Here is a 19,737-nt window from a genome sequence, read left to right as displayed (position 1 = left end):
CGCGTCATAAAAATTCATTACAAGTCCGTCCGGGAGAGCGTCCCAAAAGCTTCGCGACGCGTCGCGTCGGCGTCGTCCCGAGACCCAGTATTTCATTACGAGGGACTTTATTCAGAACACGGCATTAATTTGTCATGTCAAGATGACAGGTGACTACGAAACTTTTTTCCGGCATTGCGGGGGCATTTAGCCCCCTTTTTCCCCTTCAGGACGCCCTCGCAGTCTGTGCGAGCCCGTTGTCGGGGGATATACAAAAAAGCACCGCCACCGTCAAGAATGGCCTAGCGGACATAAAGAGGTAATTAGCAGTCTTAGTTCCTGTCAAGTGGGTTTGGTCTTTCAAGAAAATGCGCCCGTTCGCGTTGCTTTTTGTTCCCCGTCGGTTGTACTGTGTTCCGCTTTTTTCCGTGTGTGTGCTCTCTCTGCTGACATCTACATACCTCTTTATCTCTTATACCGAGACTCGGAATAGTGGTAGATAGAGATCATTGAAGTAGCGTGCATAATATAAGATTTTTTTGAGAGTACCAATTTCACCGTTTCAGCCGAGCATTGTTTCTTAGGAAAAACACGGCAATTTTCTTGTAATTTGCTTTGAATGCTCGTCTGAGTACTCTTGTGAGAAAGCCGCAGTGGATGAGCCACGTCAGCTTAAGTAATTTTATATCCACTTTTTTGCTACATTAAGATGACAAGGTTCGTCTTTATCGTTTCTTTTTTCAGTTTTATTTTTTGGTTCTCAAAAATGTCTAAATATAGTCAGGTATACAAGTAGTTTTAGACTGAAACGTCTAAAACAAGTTTATCCTAATTATCCCCACTTAGAAGATGAACGCGAAATTTCACACATTTGTAGAAATAATCAAGTGCGATAATTGGTGACTCTATTTTATGAACTGTAAATTAAATTAGCGACCGTAACTAGGGGACAAAGTGATAATTTTCTAATAAAAAACTACATCACAATAAGTCGATTGTTATAGATATAAACCAATGCGACGTTTTAACCACAAAAGACACGCTTTGAAATAAAAGAATTAGAAAGGTGGCTTGAAGAACAATTATAAAACCGTTTTATTATTATAGGTGCAGCATTATGATATAATTGATTAATTTATCGCTCCTTCCTCAAGTAGAAATAACAATTTTTTCATGGTTTCCGTTTAATTTATTTTCAATTAAAACAAGTTTGCCCTTGCAAAACCAATCGCGAATTAGTTGACGGCAACGCTAAAGTTCACCTGCACTTAACGCCCAATTCCCACCTCGCTACCGTAGCAAAATTACGCAAATACAATTACCTAATTACCATCGAGGTAAAACACTAAACGCGAACTTACTTTAATTGCCGAACGGCAACTTTGCCACCCTCGTTCGCTTTTGTCAGTAATCACATTGTAACTTCTCAGCCCTTAAGTTTTCAAGTTGCTGTATTAATCGCTAAAGAGACGGGGAATATCACGTCGAAATTCAAATATCACAGGTAAATACCGTCATCTTGAAACAATGTATAGAATGGAGAGAACATGGAGAATCAGAATATTCTCGACGATGGGATGGGCGTCATCTTTATTAATATTAAATGAGCCCATTGTATCGCCGTTGCGAATCTGTACGCGTACGCACTCGGCGATCTCGATTCTCTCGATGTTATTTGCATCTATATGGAATTTGATAACTCTATGTGTCACTAGAGAGATCAAACGACATCGTTACAACAAGCGGCGACGCCGGGAACAATGTTAAGTCTCGATACATAAATCTCCGGGGGTTCCTCTAGAGGGTGTAAAATTTAATTCTTACCGACTGGCGCCAGACTTTAGATCGCTCTCCTAATTGACACCGCCCGAAACCGTAAACAAGTCGGCAACGATCGACTGTAAAATCGTTGCCGACGTCCGACGCAACTTTTTCTTTCGATTTTCCGAACTCTCGGTCTCTTTTTTCCCCTTCCGTTGTCCCACTTTCCAGTGTCGCAAGCGAAACACGCGGGTTTCGTTCACAACCCGTTTGCGTGGAAACGATAAATCAGCGGGACATGACGTCGCAATAAAGGTAAAATAAAATCGCAGTTCACCTGCAATACATATCTTCGCCGATTCGACCGTGTACAACCCCACCGACTATGGGAAATACAGGTAATTTATGGATACTCGACGTGTTGATTTACATTTTATTATGAAAAATCGAAGGATAACTTCAATGTATAGTTTCAACAGTTTCAAATAAAACTGTTATGGTAAATAAATGTAAAGAGATTTTTTGTGAGTAGGCAATACATCCATTACCTGTACAACAGGATATATTGGGATTAATCAACGAATTAACTAAGATTTCAAATCGATTTTCAGAGATTTCTAACAATGGTCCACGTTTTCTATGGATTTACAAAGATCACAAAAACTTTTCCTGAAATTTTCAGGGATTTCTAAGAACTAATCAACCGGTTACTAAAAGCTTACTAAACAATATCTACTTATTAAGATATCATTTTTAAAGATACGCAAATGTTTTTATGATTACAAATGTAGAGCTTTGCCAAAAAACATTTTTATCCGAAACCTTGTATTAATATTTAACACATTAGATATTATTTTAGAGGATGAAACCTCCTCTTTAAATTGGTGCAAAAGATTTGCCTTTATATATGAGTTTTTCAATATCTATCATATTTTATTACGTTAGGTTACGATCAAAAATGTAGAGATATATAATATATAAATATACATATAGATATATATGAGTTTTTAAATATCGATCATATTTCCTTATATTAAGTTACGTTCAAAAATGCAGAGTTTAGGGAAAAATAGTTTTTCTCCAAAACATTACATAACTATATCATATATTATTTTAAAGAGGAGATTGCAATCTTCAAATTGGCGCAAAAGATTTGCCTTTGTTATAAAAACTATGTTATACATGATTTTTTAAATATCGATCACATATCGTAATCTCTTTGTAAACAAAAATGTAGAATTTAGATGAAAATTTTTATGAATCGTCTTTTGAGACGTGCGGCTAAACCCGGATCTTTCTAGTTCTAAATCTAATGTTTTTAATGTTTTCTACTGTTCTAGTTTTACACTTGCACAGTCACTAGAACTAACATTAGATCTAGAACTAGAAACATTCGGGTTTAGCCGCACGTCTTTAAAGACGGCTAAACCCGAATAATTCTAGTTCTAGGTATAGTGTTACTTCTAATTTTACAGTTTCACTGTCACTAACATTAGACCTAGAACTAGAAACGTTCGGGTTTAGCCGTGCGTCTCATAGGACGGCTAAAGCCGAATGATTCTAGTTGTGCTCTAGTGTTAGTTCTACTTTCAGTTCAATAAAAATATGTATATTAATACATACTTTTTAATATGCAAGTACAATGCAAGTAATATTAAGCTATGTCGCATTTTATGTGGGACAGTACAAGTGCATAGTAGTTTCGTAAGTACGATACATCATTTTAAAGAGCAGATTTCATACTTTAATCCCTTTTAAAAATAATTGCTTTGTTATTAAAAGTATTTTATCCATAATTTTTTAAATATTGATGATTTTTCCTTACATTTTAGGTAAAATTTAAAATTGTATTTTTTTTATTATAATTTATAATATTTTTAGAAACTCGTCATAAAAAATTCTGAAACTCTCCATAAAACAATCTTAGTAAACAACTTACGATTTATGATATAGCACAAAAAAAGGGTTTCACCCCCGAAAAAAAGAACCCTTTTTTTAGAAAATTTTTTTTAAAAAATCCTTTAAAAAATGTTAAAGAAAGAATATAACGCAAAACAATAAAAAATTTATTTTTTCTCAAGATACCTGTTATACCCGGAAATATACTAACCAATCCTTACGCAATCTGGCTTTTCTTTGTTAACTTCGATGGAACAATAAGAGCAAATTGCGTAGAACGTGGTAAACTGCTTTACCAGGAAACAACTGTAGATAGAACTAACGGTTCTACACATGTATCTGCACATACAAAGTTAAACGCAAAGTTGTACTCCCATCAGAAGAAAATTGGACTAAATTATTGATACCGTTTTGTGGCATTATTTCGTGTTTGAACGAGTGGTTAGATTTCATACCACTCTCTCGTCATTCTTTATTCCATCTTTTTTTTTAATCTTTTTTATTTTCATCTTTCCTTTTTCGTCTTGGTTTCTCTAAGAACTCAAATTCGTGACGGTCGTTATTTTTCCTTTTTTTTGAGCATTCACCGTGAGGACTTATAAGGCGATTTAAGCTCCATTTTTTGGGTATCAGTTTCGTGTGAGGACGTGCGATCTAAGCCCGGATTATTGCATTCCTCGGATTAAAACCTTCCGCTCTAGTCCGGTCTGACCGAGTTGCAATAAGGGAACGGATATTGCGTTAATCTGACGAATTTTGTGTTGTCGCACGGCACTGGACAAGCGACGACAAATCCAAATTGATTTTGAGCCGATTCAGACGTCTTGGTTTTTTTTTCTGATGACAGTTGACGCTAATAACCGCTCTCGTTTGAGTCCCGTTGAATATCAAATTAAGGATGCCCGGTTTGAAGTAAAAAGGATTTAAAACGGATTTAGAATAAAAAATTTACTAGTAAATGTTCGAAAAGAAACTTGAATTCTGACCTTCGTTATGAGACGTAATTACGTATTTTCCAAGGGTATATTAATACACATATTTTATCCTTAAGGGTCGCTTTCGCGAATCCGGCGGCAAATTAATTCGGCCGGCTTTGAGAAAAAGCTTGCCCAATCCGTTCGACGGCGACCCCTTTCGACGCGCCAGCAAACGACTCTTTTAATGTTGTTTCTCGCCGCACAGGGCAAAATGTGCCGCCCTCAGATATTGCACGGTTTTTTGCCCGGTTTAATATTGCGAAAGTTTTCGAGAGGATGCCACAAAGTTTATAGTCACGCGATACCCCAACGTTTTGGCTAAATCAGCAAATACCGTTATACGTCCAACGTCTTTAATCCCTTCTCATCAACTTAAGTAGAAGGTGTTGTCCTCATTCAATTGATACATTCCACGAACTGGGGAAAAATACTTCGTCCCAACTACATAATTACTTCATTATGCGGCAATAGGCCGCCAGAAATTGCGAAGCTATCGGTAACCATCTCCAATTACTTATGCGGCTGCAAAAATACAGAACAATGAACAATAGTAGCAATTAATCTACAGCCTATTCATTACTCTTTCGCTCGAGATGTTATTGCTTCGTAAGAGCTGTTGAGGCGTGTAAATACGCCTGTTTATTTTCCTACGATCCCCTACTTTTTGGGTATAATCATTTAATTAATGGACACATGTCTAGACGAATACATAAAATATTGGTTTTAAGAGCATTTTAAGAAAAATTACATAATTGTATACCGGGAAGGATAAAAGCAATTTGCAAAATTTTCATTTCTGCAACAGTTTCGTCGTGTAAATATGCAAATTTCACTCAGGTATAAGATGTAAAGTTTCTTAGAAGGAATATTTTTTACTTAATCTACTTTTAAAATCTACTACAGTGAAAATGTCCAAGATTTTAAAGAAATAAATGGACTTTTTGAGAGAAACAAAAAACATCTGGCTTAAAGTTTTAGGCTGTAGGCTTAAAGTAAAATTCATAATGTTTTATCTGATTTTAAAAGATATTTTTGAAATGGTCACACTTTATTCTTTGGTATGTTTTCAATTAAATACCTCCAAAAAACAGTTTTGTAAGCAGTTCTTACAGCCATGTTTTCTGCAGTATAATACACTCGTTGTTTTTTTACCAAATATGGCAAAAAATGTTTTTCTCGGAAATTATATATGTTACAGGTAAAGCGTGCATCTCACTTAATTACATTAGCCAGTCAATGTATACATTAACGTAACATTTTAGTGAAAGTATTTATCAGTCATAGAGTGTATACATTTACTAGTGAATATGTATATAAACTAGGCAGCGTATGCATTTGCTAACAGATGTTAGTCAAAGTTATAACAAAGTACATTTACGGTATAATTTTTTTAATGGAAGGGATTGCATGTGATACAAGTAGTAAGTAATTAAGTATAGTGGTAACCATTTTTTGGGTTGGGTTGGGTTGGGTTGGGTTAGGTTGGCTTGGCTTGGGTTGGCTTGGGTTTCGTTATGTAACATACTAGTAAACGTACTTTAAGCTTTCACTGGGCGTCATTAGTAATTGCTAGACAATGAGTACATTCACGTAATGAATTTAACTGTAACATACATAGTCAATACCACCAGAAGTGCGAGTGACTCGTCGTGTTCCATTTCACTCTAACACACGTCAACTTATGGGCATAATATCTGTACCGTATGCGGAAAATAATCGATGAATCATTCGTATTTCTCGTGTTATCGCTTATATACCATATAATACATAATTTTAAACTTTTTTTATTTATTTTGTTGTGTGGTCCCAACACAAAAAAAAAGATAAATTTGTCTGAAATGGGTGTGTTGGTTCTTACAAAATTAAAAGATAAAATGTTACGCGTTAATTTTCCCGGAAGAAGAAGAAGAAGAGGAGTTTATTGTAAGAGAATACCGAGCGACGCCGCTAACCATATATTGACAGTGACCGCGGACGGCTCACGATTACATTAGCAAATTCTGGACGGTATTAATTATAAAGATTAGCGTCTTCGCCCGACCCGATATGTAATTAAGGTGGGCCCCGTGCAAAAAGCCGAAGCGGCCCCGAAAAAGAGGGCAGGGCCGGTCGGGACAACGCGACGTTCATGGGCCGGCCCGGGAACCATATAAAGGATCTACAGTAACTCCTCAATTAAACAGGATGGTATTAAATAAGAATTTTTACGATTAACTTACACAGAAACGAAACGATCTTAAAGCGAAAAACCTTCATAAACGTGATTGTTATGTAAAAATTAAAATTTTCTTGTAATATTTTACTTTTGCTTAAGCCGAACCTGTATATAACTGTACAAGAGAACTAATCGCTCAGATATGTAAATCGACTGTGTAATTATGGACGAATACCGAGCGATAGGGGCCGATCGTGGCCGATACGGGCTAACTCGCGAATAATTTGTCACCGGGTCCGGCACCAATCCGAGATAAATGATCAACGTCACATTGACTTTAATTTTTGACCAAACCTCAACGATCCAATCACCGACACTTTGCAAATTAATTAAGCCACCCGTTAAACGATGATATCATGGACAACAACATCGATCATTGAATATCCCACTACACCTAATCAAACTGGAAAGTACCTATTTTTGAGCAGGCTTTAATAAACCGACATAGAGCTCGGGTTTGACCGTTATTGCACAAGATATAAAAGCACAGTTACTTTTTACACTTCCCGGTGTAGCGTCAAACCGCAAAACTAATGTCTGCAATGTGCTCCATGGATTTCCCACCGCTTATCGAATCGCTTTATAAATACAATGCGTAACTTGATCGGTAAAGATCTATTACCAGTTACCATCAATATACTTATTGTATTCTTATCGTTATCATAAAAAACACAATAAAAATACATTTCTTTTAGTATTTGCTTATTTATAGTTTAGATAAGTAATAAAAATAAATAAAAAATGGTAAAGCTACCTTCTGAAAGTCTATTTTTGTACGACGATGGGTGCTGAGCACAATTTGTCTCGGTGGTCGGTCGAAAAAGTTGACCTTCCCCAACGGTCGGTTGAATCTAAAAAGGAGATAAAACGCTCCTTCTCGTAATCCCGCGAGAGAGACCGCAAGGTCACCGGTAATTACCTGAGCTTTTTCAGTCGCAAAGTGGACAGCTTCCTTATCACCCGCGTGCGTTGGACATTTAGGAGGCATGTCACGTACGCAGTAAGTGGATAATACTTAATTTAGGCGAGCGCCGTCCAGTCCAACAACGTCAATATTTGCCGAGGTAATTTTCAGGTAACCAGCCGAGCATGCATTACAGTGATTGCGCGCCGAAAAGCCTTGACAATGCCAGTTTTTTGCCTAAATTGCTGAGCTTTACGAAAAGACCCCGGCTGTAAATCAAACCTTTTTACTCATTATCCGTAGCCGTATCGACGTCAACGACGCGACAAACAAAGAGAAACGCAACGAGACGTCATACCTGGTTTGTACCAACGTTTCTATCAAAAGGTTATCGACAGGGGTTCCGGTCACGCTTGTAAAAATTTTCAAAAAGATTTTTTAATGGGGGTACAAATCCATTGACTCTGTCGGTACTGAATACCCGGAAGTTAACTGACCAATCCTTACGCAATCTAGCCTGACAAATTTTTAATAACCATGAAATTAAAGCCAAAATATTCTATTGAAAAATTTAAATGTTAAAAGACATTTGATAACTGAAAGATTTGTATTTTAAGAAATAATTTATCAGGAATCCTAAAAATATTTAATACATCCATGCAGACAATATATTGACTTTAATTAACTAAAGATGAATTTCGAACTTCTAAATCTTCCAAATCAAATAACAAACATGATCCCCTTTTCCTACAGAAAGTCTTCCAAGTCAGAATAGAGTCATGATCAAATACTTGGCAATCACCGCACTAATTTCCATGCATCTTAGTAAAAATTTTCAAACTTGTGTTAACTTACTTTAAGGCTAAGTTACCTTGCATTGAAAATAGGTGCGCCAACTATAGAATTTCATTATTTTGTTTTGCAGCAAAATTACTCATATTACTTTGAATTAAGTTGGGCTGATTTAATTTCAAGCTGGGTTGAGTTGATAAAGAGTTAGGTTGAGTTGACTTAAAGTTAAGTTAGCCTATTTTAAGGTTAACCCAACCCAACCATGACTTAAGTTTGCTTTATAATGGATTGAGCTCAATTGATTTGTTATGAGATTGGCTTGTTTTGGTACTGAATTCGGTTGCTTTGGAGTTGTATCGCTTTTGTTGGTTGAATTACTTCAGTGTTGAACTGGTTTACTATGGATTTGATTTATTTTCTGTTTGAGTTGCTTTTGGGTTGGCTTGCTTTATGATTGGGTTGATTTCTCTAAGCAATCCAAAACGTTGCTTATTTTTAATAACGAATTGCATAGGTTTGTTGAAAAGTTACTTATTTTGTGATTGGGATGCGTTGGCCTTGGATTAGCTTCGTTTAGGGCAAGCTTGGGTTGAATTGGAGTTGCCTTAGCTTATTAAAGAATTGAGTTACTGTGCGACTAAGTAACTTTGAGGTTGGGCTTAATTGAGTTCGTTTAGAGTTCGGTTGGTTTAGATTGGATTGCAGTTATGTTTGGCAATCACCGCACTAATTTCCATGCACCTTAGTAAAAGTTTTCTAAGTTGTGTTAACTTACTTTAAGGATAAGTTACCTTGCATTGAAAATAGATGAGCCAACTATAGAATTTCATTATTTTTTTTGCAGCAAAATTACTCATATTACTTTGAATTAAGTTGGGCTGATTTGATTTCGAGCTGAGATGAGTTGATTTATAGTTAGGTTGAGTTAACTTAAAGTTGAGTTAGCTTACTTTAAGGTTGGATGAATTTAACCCAACCCAACCATGACTTAAGTATGCATTATAATGGAGTGAGCTCAGTTGATTTGTTAAGAGATTGGCTTGTTGTGTACTGAATTCGGTTGCTTTGGAGTTATGTTACTTTGTTGTCGACTTTTCTGGGGTTAAGATGACTGACTTTGAAGTTGGATTACTTTATTGGTTGAATTATTTCAGTGTTGAACTGGTTTACTATCGATTTGATTTATTTTCTGTTTGAGTTGCTTTTGGGTTGGTTTGCTTTATGATCGTTTTTCTCTAAGTAATCCAAACACGTATCAAGCTTGAATTACAACGGGTAAGCTTGGGTTGTGTTACCTTGTTATGGAGTTGGTCAACTTTGCTTATTTTTCAAAAACGAATTGCTGCGATTGAATTGGTTTGTTGAAGAGTTACTTACTTTGTGATTGTGATGCGTTGGCCTTGGATTAGCTTAATTTAGGGCAAGGTTGGGTTGAATTAGAGTTACCTTAGCTTACTAAAGAATTGGGTTACTGTGCGACTAAGTAACTTTAAGGTTGGGCTTATTTTAAGGTTGGATGGATTTTCCAAAACAACCCAATCCAACCATGACTTAAGTTTGCATTATAATGGATGAGCTCAGTTGATTTGTTATGAGATTGAATTCTTTGAAGTTGTGTCACTTTGTAGTCGATTTTTCTGGGGTTGAGATGACTAACTTCGAACTAGGATTACTTTGTTGCTTGAATTATTTCAGTGTTAAACTGGTATATTGTGAATTGGGCTTCTTTTCTGTTTGAGTTGTTTTTGGGTTTGCTTCTTTTAAGATTGGGTTGATTTCTTTAAGCAACTCAAACTCGTACCAAGCTTGAATCACAACGGGTAGGTTTGGGTTGTGTTAGCTTGTTGCAGAATTGGCTAACTGCTTATTTTTCAAGAACAAATTACTGCGATTGAATTGGTTTCTTGAAGAATTACTTACTTTGCGATTGGGATGCGTTGGCAGCTCCGTTTTAATCGATTAAGTTGTGCGAATAAGTAATTTTGAGGTTGGGTTTAATTGAGATCGTTTAGAGTTGGGTTGGTTTAGGTTGGATTGGAGTTATGTTGGGTTAGAACATGATTCTACATTCTTCATGGCAATCTAACCCTATCACTTGTGAGGTTTGAATTACTACGAGTTGATTTGAGTTAGATTGTCAAGTTTAAGAGATCTTTCAGATTAAATTGCTCTTGAGTTTGATTAAGGCTATGTTAAGTTATGAAATTTGAGTTACAACGTTTTGGCTTCTATTGACTTCTTCAGTATTCTTATGGTTGAGTTGTTTCCAAGTTAGATTGGCTCGTTTTGGAGTTTGATTAGTTGTGGTTGGATTTGGGTTACTTTATGATTAAGATGCTTTTAAATTCGGTTGGGGTGAGACGAGTTGGATTGGGTTGCTTTGATGCATTTATTTTGTAAGAAACAAATTTGAGTCTTTAATGATTATATTAATTTATATATATTTATGGATTTTGCATACTTTTGCCCATTTTGAAACGACCAACATCAGAGCACTAATACGACATCATTATGCATGTCATGTAAAAAAAACTATACATACAAACGTGTTTTTATCCATCAACTTTTCCATAATCATAACTGCAATTTCTAGTACCATTGAGATAGGAGAACAGGGATAAGAAACATATTGTCTTGTATCCCTCATCCTAAATTTCCTATCCTACTAATTTACCCAGATCGTTTAGAAACTACTCTAAATAAAGACTGAGGTGAAAGTTTTGGTAATAGCAATAATCCGTTTTCTATTTTGAAAAGACATGACGTTTACGTGACGAACGTGACACAACAATTATCTGGCTACGTAAGATTCGGTGAGCAACAAATCGCAAGTAATTTTGAAACACATAGGTTAGTTTTGAGGCTAAATAGATCTTATAGGAAATGTTCTAATTTTCTTGTATCATATAATTAAACAAGATGGTTAGCAAAGAGATCAATTTGGAATTATGATAAAACGAAAAAGTTTTCATTATGGTAGTCGTATCAATCTTCCCTATCTTCCGGACGACTGTACTTCTTCCGTGTTCGCTTATTAGGGTTCATCGTGCGTCTGAAACCGTCGTCAACCGAACCACCCAGTTATTCCATAGGCGTATCCCCGACAAATGTCCACCACTGTGAGCAGGGACAAGGGGGGTTCAAAGCGTCTTTATACCCCGCATCAAAAGTGCGAATGTCGCAGATAGTGGCTCAGCAAATGGTAGGGAGGTGGCAGCATTGTAATGTGTAACCCGAGTGTAACCCCTTTCGAAGTCCCCTTCCAAACCGGCGGCGGCATCGTCATCGTCGCCGACGACGGCGTCACCCGAACCGAACCCGAACGCGATCGGCGCCTTCAGTCTTCGTGCGACGTCCGTTTGGATTCAGTGTCAGTCGTGCGCTGATTTCGTTCGCTTCAGTAGTGCGCCCTATGAAACCACGGGAGATGCGTTCAGAGATCGCAACCGGATTTTAGTTTGTTATATTTTTTAAAGAAAATTTCGGTGTTTGTCGGAATTTTAAATAAACTAGATCCCAGTTTTTGGATCTTGTGCTGTTGTGCCGTCGAGGTCTTTTCGATACGTAAAAAGGCCGACCACCAGGTGTATTTTGTGCGCGGCCATCGGAGGCGACGTTGTGTTTCCGTTTTATTTTTGAGTTCTTCGTTAATTATTTTTTTATTTTTATTTTCACTTGGTTCGATTTTGTTATCGTCTCTTCGTACAACAACCAACGATAAAATGTCGCTGTTTTGGCGAACGGTGCTTGCTTTTGCTACAGTGTCTTCCACCATGGCTATCTTGATCGGCGGCGAGCAGGACGTCGCCAGTCCCTTGAGGGTTGCTCAGTGTCGAGCTACGTGTTTAGAAAGGGTAAGATCCTTATAATAACGTTTTTGTACCATTTTACAAATAATATTTTTAAATATTCAATTACTTGTATCAAGCTTTTTTGGGTAACTGAAACAGGAAGTAATCTGCTGAAAGCTAATCTTTTTTCTTAACATCTTTTTGTTTGACGATTCTACAGAAACTTTGCACGTGTTCGTATTTGCATTATTTTTATACATTCTAAACTTTTCAAGGTTTTTATCATCGCGTTCACTTCCTTTTTGTGGTTAAATTTTATAAAAGCATGAAAAAACTTTTCACTTTATATCAGATAAACATTATTCCAACTTTTGATGTATCAACTTTCCTTTTAATTGCGTTATATCCTTCTCTTACATAATAATGAAGTAATTAAATACAAAATACTAATATATTAATGTTAAAAGAGGGAAAACAATCTGGAGTAAAATCTACTTGATGATAATTAATCTGCTTGCAACTTAATTACACATTCGTTTCTGAGAAATTCAGAGAGAAGTGGTTTGCAGAAATCGAAATGAGTACACGGAGTAATTAAGATTGTATTCTTAGAAGGTAATAATCGATTTCTAAAGTGTTTTGACTTTGTTGCACTAATTGGTTTATTTTTCTGTAATGATATAGATGTTTCTTAGAATTTCTTAAATTGATAATAACATTAGAGATATAAGTACAAAGGCTTTCACAGCCGGTGTTAATTAAACTAAAATTAGAACTATCACTAGAACTAGAAACTTTCGGGTTAAGCCGTGCATTTTTTGAAAAAATGTTTAACGTTTCGGATGCCATGTTGCAACCTTCTTCAGAAACAAGTTCAAAGTCTTCGATGTTCACTTCGAACTTGTTTCTTGGCTTAACCCGAAAGTTTGTAGTTCTAGGTCTAGTGTTAATTCTAGTGATAGTGTTAGTTCTAGTTTTAGTATAATAAACATTAGAGATAATTGCAGAATTAAGTTGACTTTGTAATAAATAGCATTAAATGTATTGATTTACAATAGATATCATCTTATGTGCAAAACTTAAAACTATTACTCACGAATACGGTGAGAAACGATACCTCCGGATTACTTGTCGGAAAGTTTCCGGTCGAATCCGAGGGGCGTTTTCCGAAACTTGGCGTAATAAAGCGGGTAATAAACCTATTCCTTAATGTAGGCGTTCGTTGGTGCGCTTTAGATCGACCAACGGAGGGCGCCACGTTCGCCAAAAGCCTCCTCAATTCAATTCCTCCTCCGGGAGGCCTCCGCCGCGCTGTGCGCCGCCTCGTTCGGTAGAGTTGAAGTGATTTAATATAGCTAAATTGGTTTCCTGTCATCTTGAAAGGCAGTTAAGCGGCGATGATTGATAGCGCCCAACTTTGCAGCAATTAGAAACAAAGATACGTTGGGACTACGACGACGGCTGCCAATGTTCCGCGGATCGCCGCCGATATTGTTTGTTTGTCGCCGTTTACCGGCTCACAATCGAAGCATAAATCATCGTTAACCCGGTTCGTCGTTAATTACGAAACGGTGTTGAAAAGTCGTCCTCGTCGGTTTAGTTTGTTTGCACGAGTAACCATGCAAAATGCCGCAATAATTTGTCATAACTTATTGCCGTAAAATTATTTTATTTAGAATCAATCACGTTATTGACGTTTAAACGGAACGATAAGTTTATAATCGGTTCTTCCAGTACCTTATGATGAGATTACATCGATAACAACCGTTTTATTACTTGTTTAATAGACTGTAAATGAGAATCCTCGCTAACAAATTAATAACACAATAACACAAAGAACCATTTTTGCATGCCTCGCATGACGATTTCGAACTGAGATAAATATTTAGATCGTTTCACGACTTCAACTTTTAAATATTTAACCAACAGACCGACATCTGTACATACAAATAGCGCTCAATTGCCGGGGCTGATTTCCAAGAACTTTTGCATAATGTTCATTTAGATTCATGCGCGGTCGGTCGTGAATTACAGCTCGCTATCTTAGCTGGAATATCAAATCTTGGACATGAATAATCTGCATGGCGTCCTGTCAACTAAGGAAAAAATGATTTGCCCCGGTCATATCCCCGAAGAAGAGTGTTGCACGAGCTATTATATTGAAAGTTTCTTCGGAGTCTCTCGAAAGGCTCTTATTGAATAAAAATCCGATGCCGGTCAATTTGGTTTAAATTGGCCAATAAATTTTGTACGGCACGGCGAAGCCGGATCCCATCTTCGTTTTTTACGTCGAACCTACCTGCTCAACTCACCGCGATTAGGACTTGGCGATTAAGTCAATTTCAAACCCACCTCTTAACGAAGATTCAGGTAACAAAAACCCTAAAACCAATTTTGCGAAGGCCACAACATCGGAATCTCTTTTCTTCTAAACCTAACGTTCGCTATGTGGTTTCAAAAAATACTCCAATGAAAACGTAATTGCACAAGCTGTCGAAGAACATTTTACATTTGTTCCGGCCTTCAATTATATTCGAAAACAAAATGAACCGTTACGATGTGTTATACGCGGGGATAGTTCACAGAACGACCAGGAAGTCGGTCTCCCTAATTATACTCCTTCAAGCATAATTAACCGAGTAATTGTTAAAAACGTAGGAGACATAAAAGTCAACTGTCATTACGTTGAAGAACCATGGGAAAAACTAATAAAAACCGACAGACGACCGACACGCAATTATATACCGCTCATGTTGTCCAAGAAGAAGCCCCTTATGCGATAATAATTATTTTAAATTGTCCGTTACGACGGAAGGAGGTGCCTACTCGCTTATCGCTCGTTTCAGGAACCAATCTTTCTTGTTCCACATCCCTAACTCACAACCCGAACGAGGTAAATACACGAACCACAAAAACCCTTTGTATTCCAAAAACCATCCACATGTTTGACATTATCTTGTACCCGAAAGAAAATTTTCAACTGAACCGTATGGCTAGCACATGCTCTCAACTTCTAAAAGAATGAGGGCTGGGTGTGTTTGGGACCCAATCGATGGATTTGATCAAAAAGTAAATTGCTCTACACTGACCTGTTACACCCTATTGAACACGAGCACTATTTTTCTTGTTATAACCAGAAAAGGAATGGTTCCATTCATATTAAAGTTTTTCAATTACATTTACATAACAGTGGGTGTAGCATAATTATAGGTACAAGTAACGATAATTGAGAGGTCAATCAAATAGGGAGTGATTCGATTCGAAACCAAACCTTAAATGTCTAATTGTGTTGTAAATTAATTTGTAGTCTTTTTAGAAAGTATATTTATAATCTATGATTCTTTTAATTTAAACTACATCAAATATACATCAGTATATTTAAATATAAATGTTAGAATCCAATTCGGGTTATTCCTCAAGTTGTTCTATTCTATGTTCATAGATAGATTCGGGGTATTCCCCCAGTTGTCTATATGATGTATAAATCAAACAAGGTGGTTTTCGTTGAAAAAAAACTAGAATTAACACTAGATCTAGAACTAGAAAGGTTTTGCCGTACGTCTCTTAAGACGGCTAGTGTTAGTTCTAATGCTAGTTTTAGTTGTTATTCAGCGCTAGATTGTTGTATATTTTTCATTGAACTAAAATTAGAACTAACACTAGAACTGGAAACATTCGGGTTTAGCCGTCTTAGCAGACTAAGGGCTAAACCCGAAGGATTCTAGCTCTAGGTCTAGTGTTAGTTCTAATGATATAAAACTAGAACTAACACTAGACCTAAAACTAGAAGCATTCGGGTTTAGCCGTTAGTCTCTTAAGACGGCTAAACCCGAATGATTCTAGTTCTAGGTCTAGTGCTAGTTCTAATGATATAAAACTAAAACTAACACTAGACCTAGAAACATTCGCGTTTAGCCGTTAGTCTCTTAAGACGGCTAAACCCGAATGATTCTAGATTTAGGTCTAGTGTTAGTTCTAATGATATAAAACTAGAACTAACACTAGAAATCTAGAACTAGAATCATTCGGGTTTAGGCGTTAGTGTCTTAAGACGGCTAAACCCGAATGATTCTAGTTCTAGGTCTAGTGTTAGTTCTAATGATATAAAACTAGAACTAACACTAGACCTAGAACTAGAAACATTCGGGTTTAGCCATTAGTCTCTTAAGACGGTTAAACCCGAATGATTCTAGTTCTAGGTCTAGTGTTAGTTCTAGTTCTAGCAAATTAAAAATTTCGTATTAATCTTCTCGTATTAATCCGTTATATCGAGAGTTTACTCCATTAATGTTTAAACATTCTTGTAAAATCGTTCTGAAATTATCACCAATTGTAATTGAAAGCTTCTATTTATCAATGAACAGAATTAGTTTTGAAAAATCACTTTTACTTTTTAATACAACCCTTTCAGTTTTTAATATTAATATTAAGGTGCTCAAAATCTGGTTTAGAGACTCAATTTAAAAAATGTATGGAAAATCGATTCCTGATAAAATTGTTCTGAAATTGGCAAAAAATTCTTGGAAAATTGTTACAATCTATTAATAGAAGCTTTCACTTAAGCCACTTTTCATTAATGATGTCCGTTTGGTAATGTATCTTTTAGTTTTTGAGATAAAATGTTTTGAACTTAATCAAAATTTCTGCCAACTTTTATGTATCTGTATTATTTTTAAAAATTTCTGGAAAATTGATTTTTTTATGCATATTACGGAGAAGATTTAAAAAGAAGGATAATAAACATTGGCAGTGAGATTAAAAGTGTGATGGCTCGGAATTTTATGGATTGAAAGAAAGTTCAAGATTGGAAGTTCTTCGATGAAATATTAAGTTAGGTTTTGGGTTTCAGCAAAGAGATACCAGGTTATATAGACAAGGAAAAGGTAAAGCTACACCAAACAGAAATAGCCTCATTCTATATTTAAATCCAACGTTACACCTTTGATTGTTATGGATGATGTATTTATAATAAAAACTTAAAAAATTCGTATTTCAAGAATTAATTGAAATATGATAATGAAATAAAAAGCATTTTAAAGAAAATTGAATCTACAAGTAATAATGATGTTAAGTTAGTTTTCTCTTAGGTGTGAGTCTCATTATTGCAAAGACGTTAAAGAAATGATGAACATTTTTGGAACACTTATCTTTTGAGATAATCCTTAGGAAATTGTCCTGTGATGGTCACGACATCTATTTCGCGTTATTCTAAACGGTAATTGGAATAATAAGGCCGCAATTTGAATAACGATGATGTAACCGCTTCTGCGAAAATCCGCTTTCGTACGCACAAGTCGAGAACTAATCCTGCCTTACAAGGAGGACCGTTAGACGGCGCCTCTGCGCCAATTAAAAAGGATGGTGCTTTAATTAATCGGCGTATTGTACCGTGGTCCGTGTCGAGGTATAATAAATCGAGAGGTCCGCGAGAAGCGATCGACATAAATTTTAATTGAATTATGGCATTCCGTGCTTTCGTTACATTAACCATTGACGGGGGCGCGTATGATATATATTTAGCGGTATCTATACGGTAAACACGGTCGCCTGTACCTCATAATCTCCGTCCCAGTGCCTCATGAATGATTAATCCGCGCCGATAAATCTTCGACAAGCGCAAACAACAAAACTCGAACTAAACGTTGGTCCCATAAAATTCCCTCTCTGCTATATACCTTTTGCCCGAGAGCAATTAATGTCCCGCTTTTTTTCGACACTATCCCGCGGACCCCAATTATAAATTGTAATCGGCAACAGTTCCAGGATCGTAACTGCGTGAGCATTTCGAGGTGAAACGCGCGTCCGAGAAACATCAACAGCCTCCTCGGATTTATGGCCGCCATTTGCATATTGATTCGGGAGGCAAATATAACGAATTGGAAATGGCCCCTAAAGCTGCTCCAGTAATCGATGGGCTCCCCATCCGGGTCGGAACCACGGCGGAAGGGAGAAGAGGTTAATTTCAGATATTCCCTTAACGGAAGACGTATTGGCCGGCGCGCGAAGGTCTAAGTAGGCGTAAAATTGCTTCAGATAAATCTCCAGAATCGATGCTGCTCACGCCGAAGGTGCTGCTGCCAGGCTAACGGTATCTGATTAAACACTTTGTTTCGTTCTTCGACCATTATTTGACATACGGTCGCCGTCGGCAACCATCTGCATACACGCGTCTCAAAAACGATGAGTTCGTTTACTAAAAGAAGTAAGAAGTGGTTACCTAACTGTTTCTTGCGGTAAATCTTCAAGAGTCTCATTCATTTGATTACTTATCATCGGTTTCTATTTATTTAAACTCCGTACGGTTCTATTTTATAATGGATCCATTTGATGATGCTTACCTTTGATGATGGTTCCGTTTGATGATGACTCCGTTTGATAAAGACTCCGTTGATGATTGTTACGTTTAAAGATGCTTACATTGCATGACGAAATTACAGTGTTTATTGTTTAAAGGAAGATGAAAGATAAAAAGGCGATTTACAAACTTATTATGAAAGTCAATATTTTTATTCAAATAAACTCTTGTTATTCATTAAGTGCGATTGTCATTGTTTAAAATTCTTTTGTTCTTTATATTCTTAAAATTTTTCAATGTGAGCAACATAAACAGGTGTTATTACTACCTACTAGGAGTTGTTGGGTTTGTTGTGAAATTGATTTATGTGGTGATATAGTGATTTCAATTGAAAGGTTTATGATTAAAGATGAATTCTGGATGATTAGAGGCTAAACATCGAAAGAGAGACGAACGTTGTGCTATAAATACACGCGCTAGCAAGCGCTATGTGACGTTCAACGTTCTGTCAGTAATAAAATTACACGTACGATATATTGCGGAGCGGTTCGATGCAAAATTGATGGACAAATTCGTTCCAGGCCGGCGTGCAGTGGTCCGGAGCGTGATGCGAAATTTATATTCGCCGCGCCACGCCGGGCGCTTATTAGATTTTCACATCATTGTTATCCCGCCGAAAATTGGATGTTCTTTATCCTTTGTTCGCGTCATATTATAGATGGTATCTTGCGCAATTTATGTTGCCCCCGAATTCGTCGATGAGCGTCAAAAGTGAGTATCTATCCGGGTTTAGGTTTGGGTTCTTTCAGTTTCGATTTTTTCCCTTTGGCGATTTACATTGAATGCAATACGTCGTTGGCAAAGAACGGGACGGGTTCGCATAAATCGCACGCGGCTGTGCCAAATAAAATGCGTTTTATTAGGGGTACGTTCATGAATATGAACGCAGCGGCTCGATTGAAATATTCACTTGGCGGGGACGGGAAAAAGGAGTTGAACTGAAAGGACGACGACGTCTGCCGACCGATTGTGCCTGAACGGGAAGGACGAACGGAAAGAATCACTGCGGAAGCAGAGTTGCGAGCGCCTCGACAGCAAGAGATTTTTCTACTTCGCGAAAACAA

At 36.8% G+C, this 19,737-nt stretch overlaps 1 protein-coding gene across 1 annotated transcript in view; it reads left to right on the top strand.

Annotated features, from left to right (window-relative positions):
* Positions 1-11,872: 11,872 nt before the first annotated feature.
* Positions 11,873-19,737, top strand: part of LOC111429016 (uncharacterized) — a 40,071-nt gene continuing 32,206 nt past the window's right edge. The window contains exon 1 of the mRNA XM_023064804.2: positions 11,873-12,381. Coding sequence (XP_022920572.1) covers positions 12,250-12,381 — 132 coding nt within the window. The 5' untranslated portion in view covers positions 11,873-12,249. The remainder of the gene's footprint in view (positions 12,382-19,737) is intronic.

Source organism: Onthophagus taurus, chromosome 11 (genome assembly GCF_036711975.1).
Source record: "Onthophagus taurus isolate NC chromosome 11, IU_Otau_3.0, whole genome shotgun sequence".
In the NCBI taxonomy this organism is placed as follows: Eukaryota; Metazoa; Arthropoda; class Insecta; order Coleoptera; family Scarabaeidae; genus Onthophagus; species Onthophagus taurus.
Note: the sequence above shows the minus strand (reverse complement) of the source record. Positions and strands in the feature narration are given on the sequence as shown.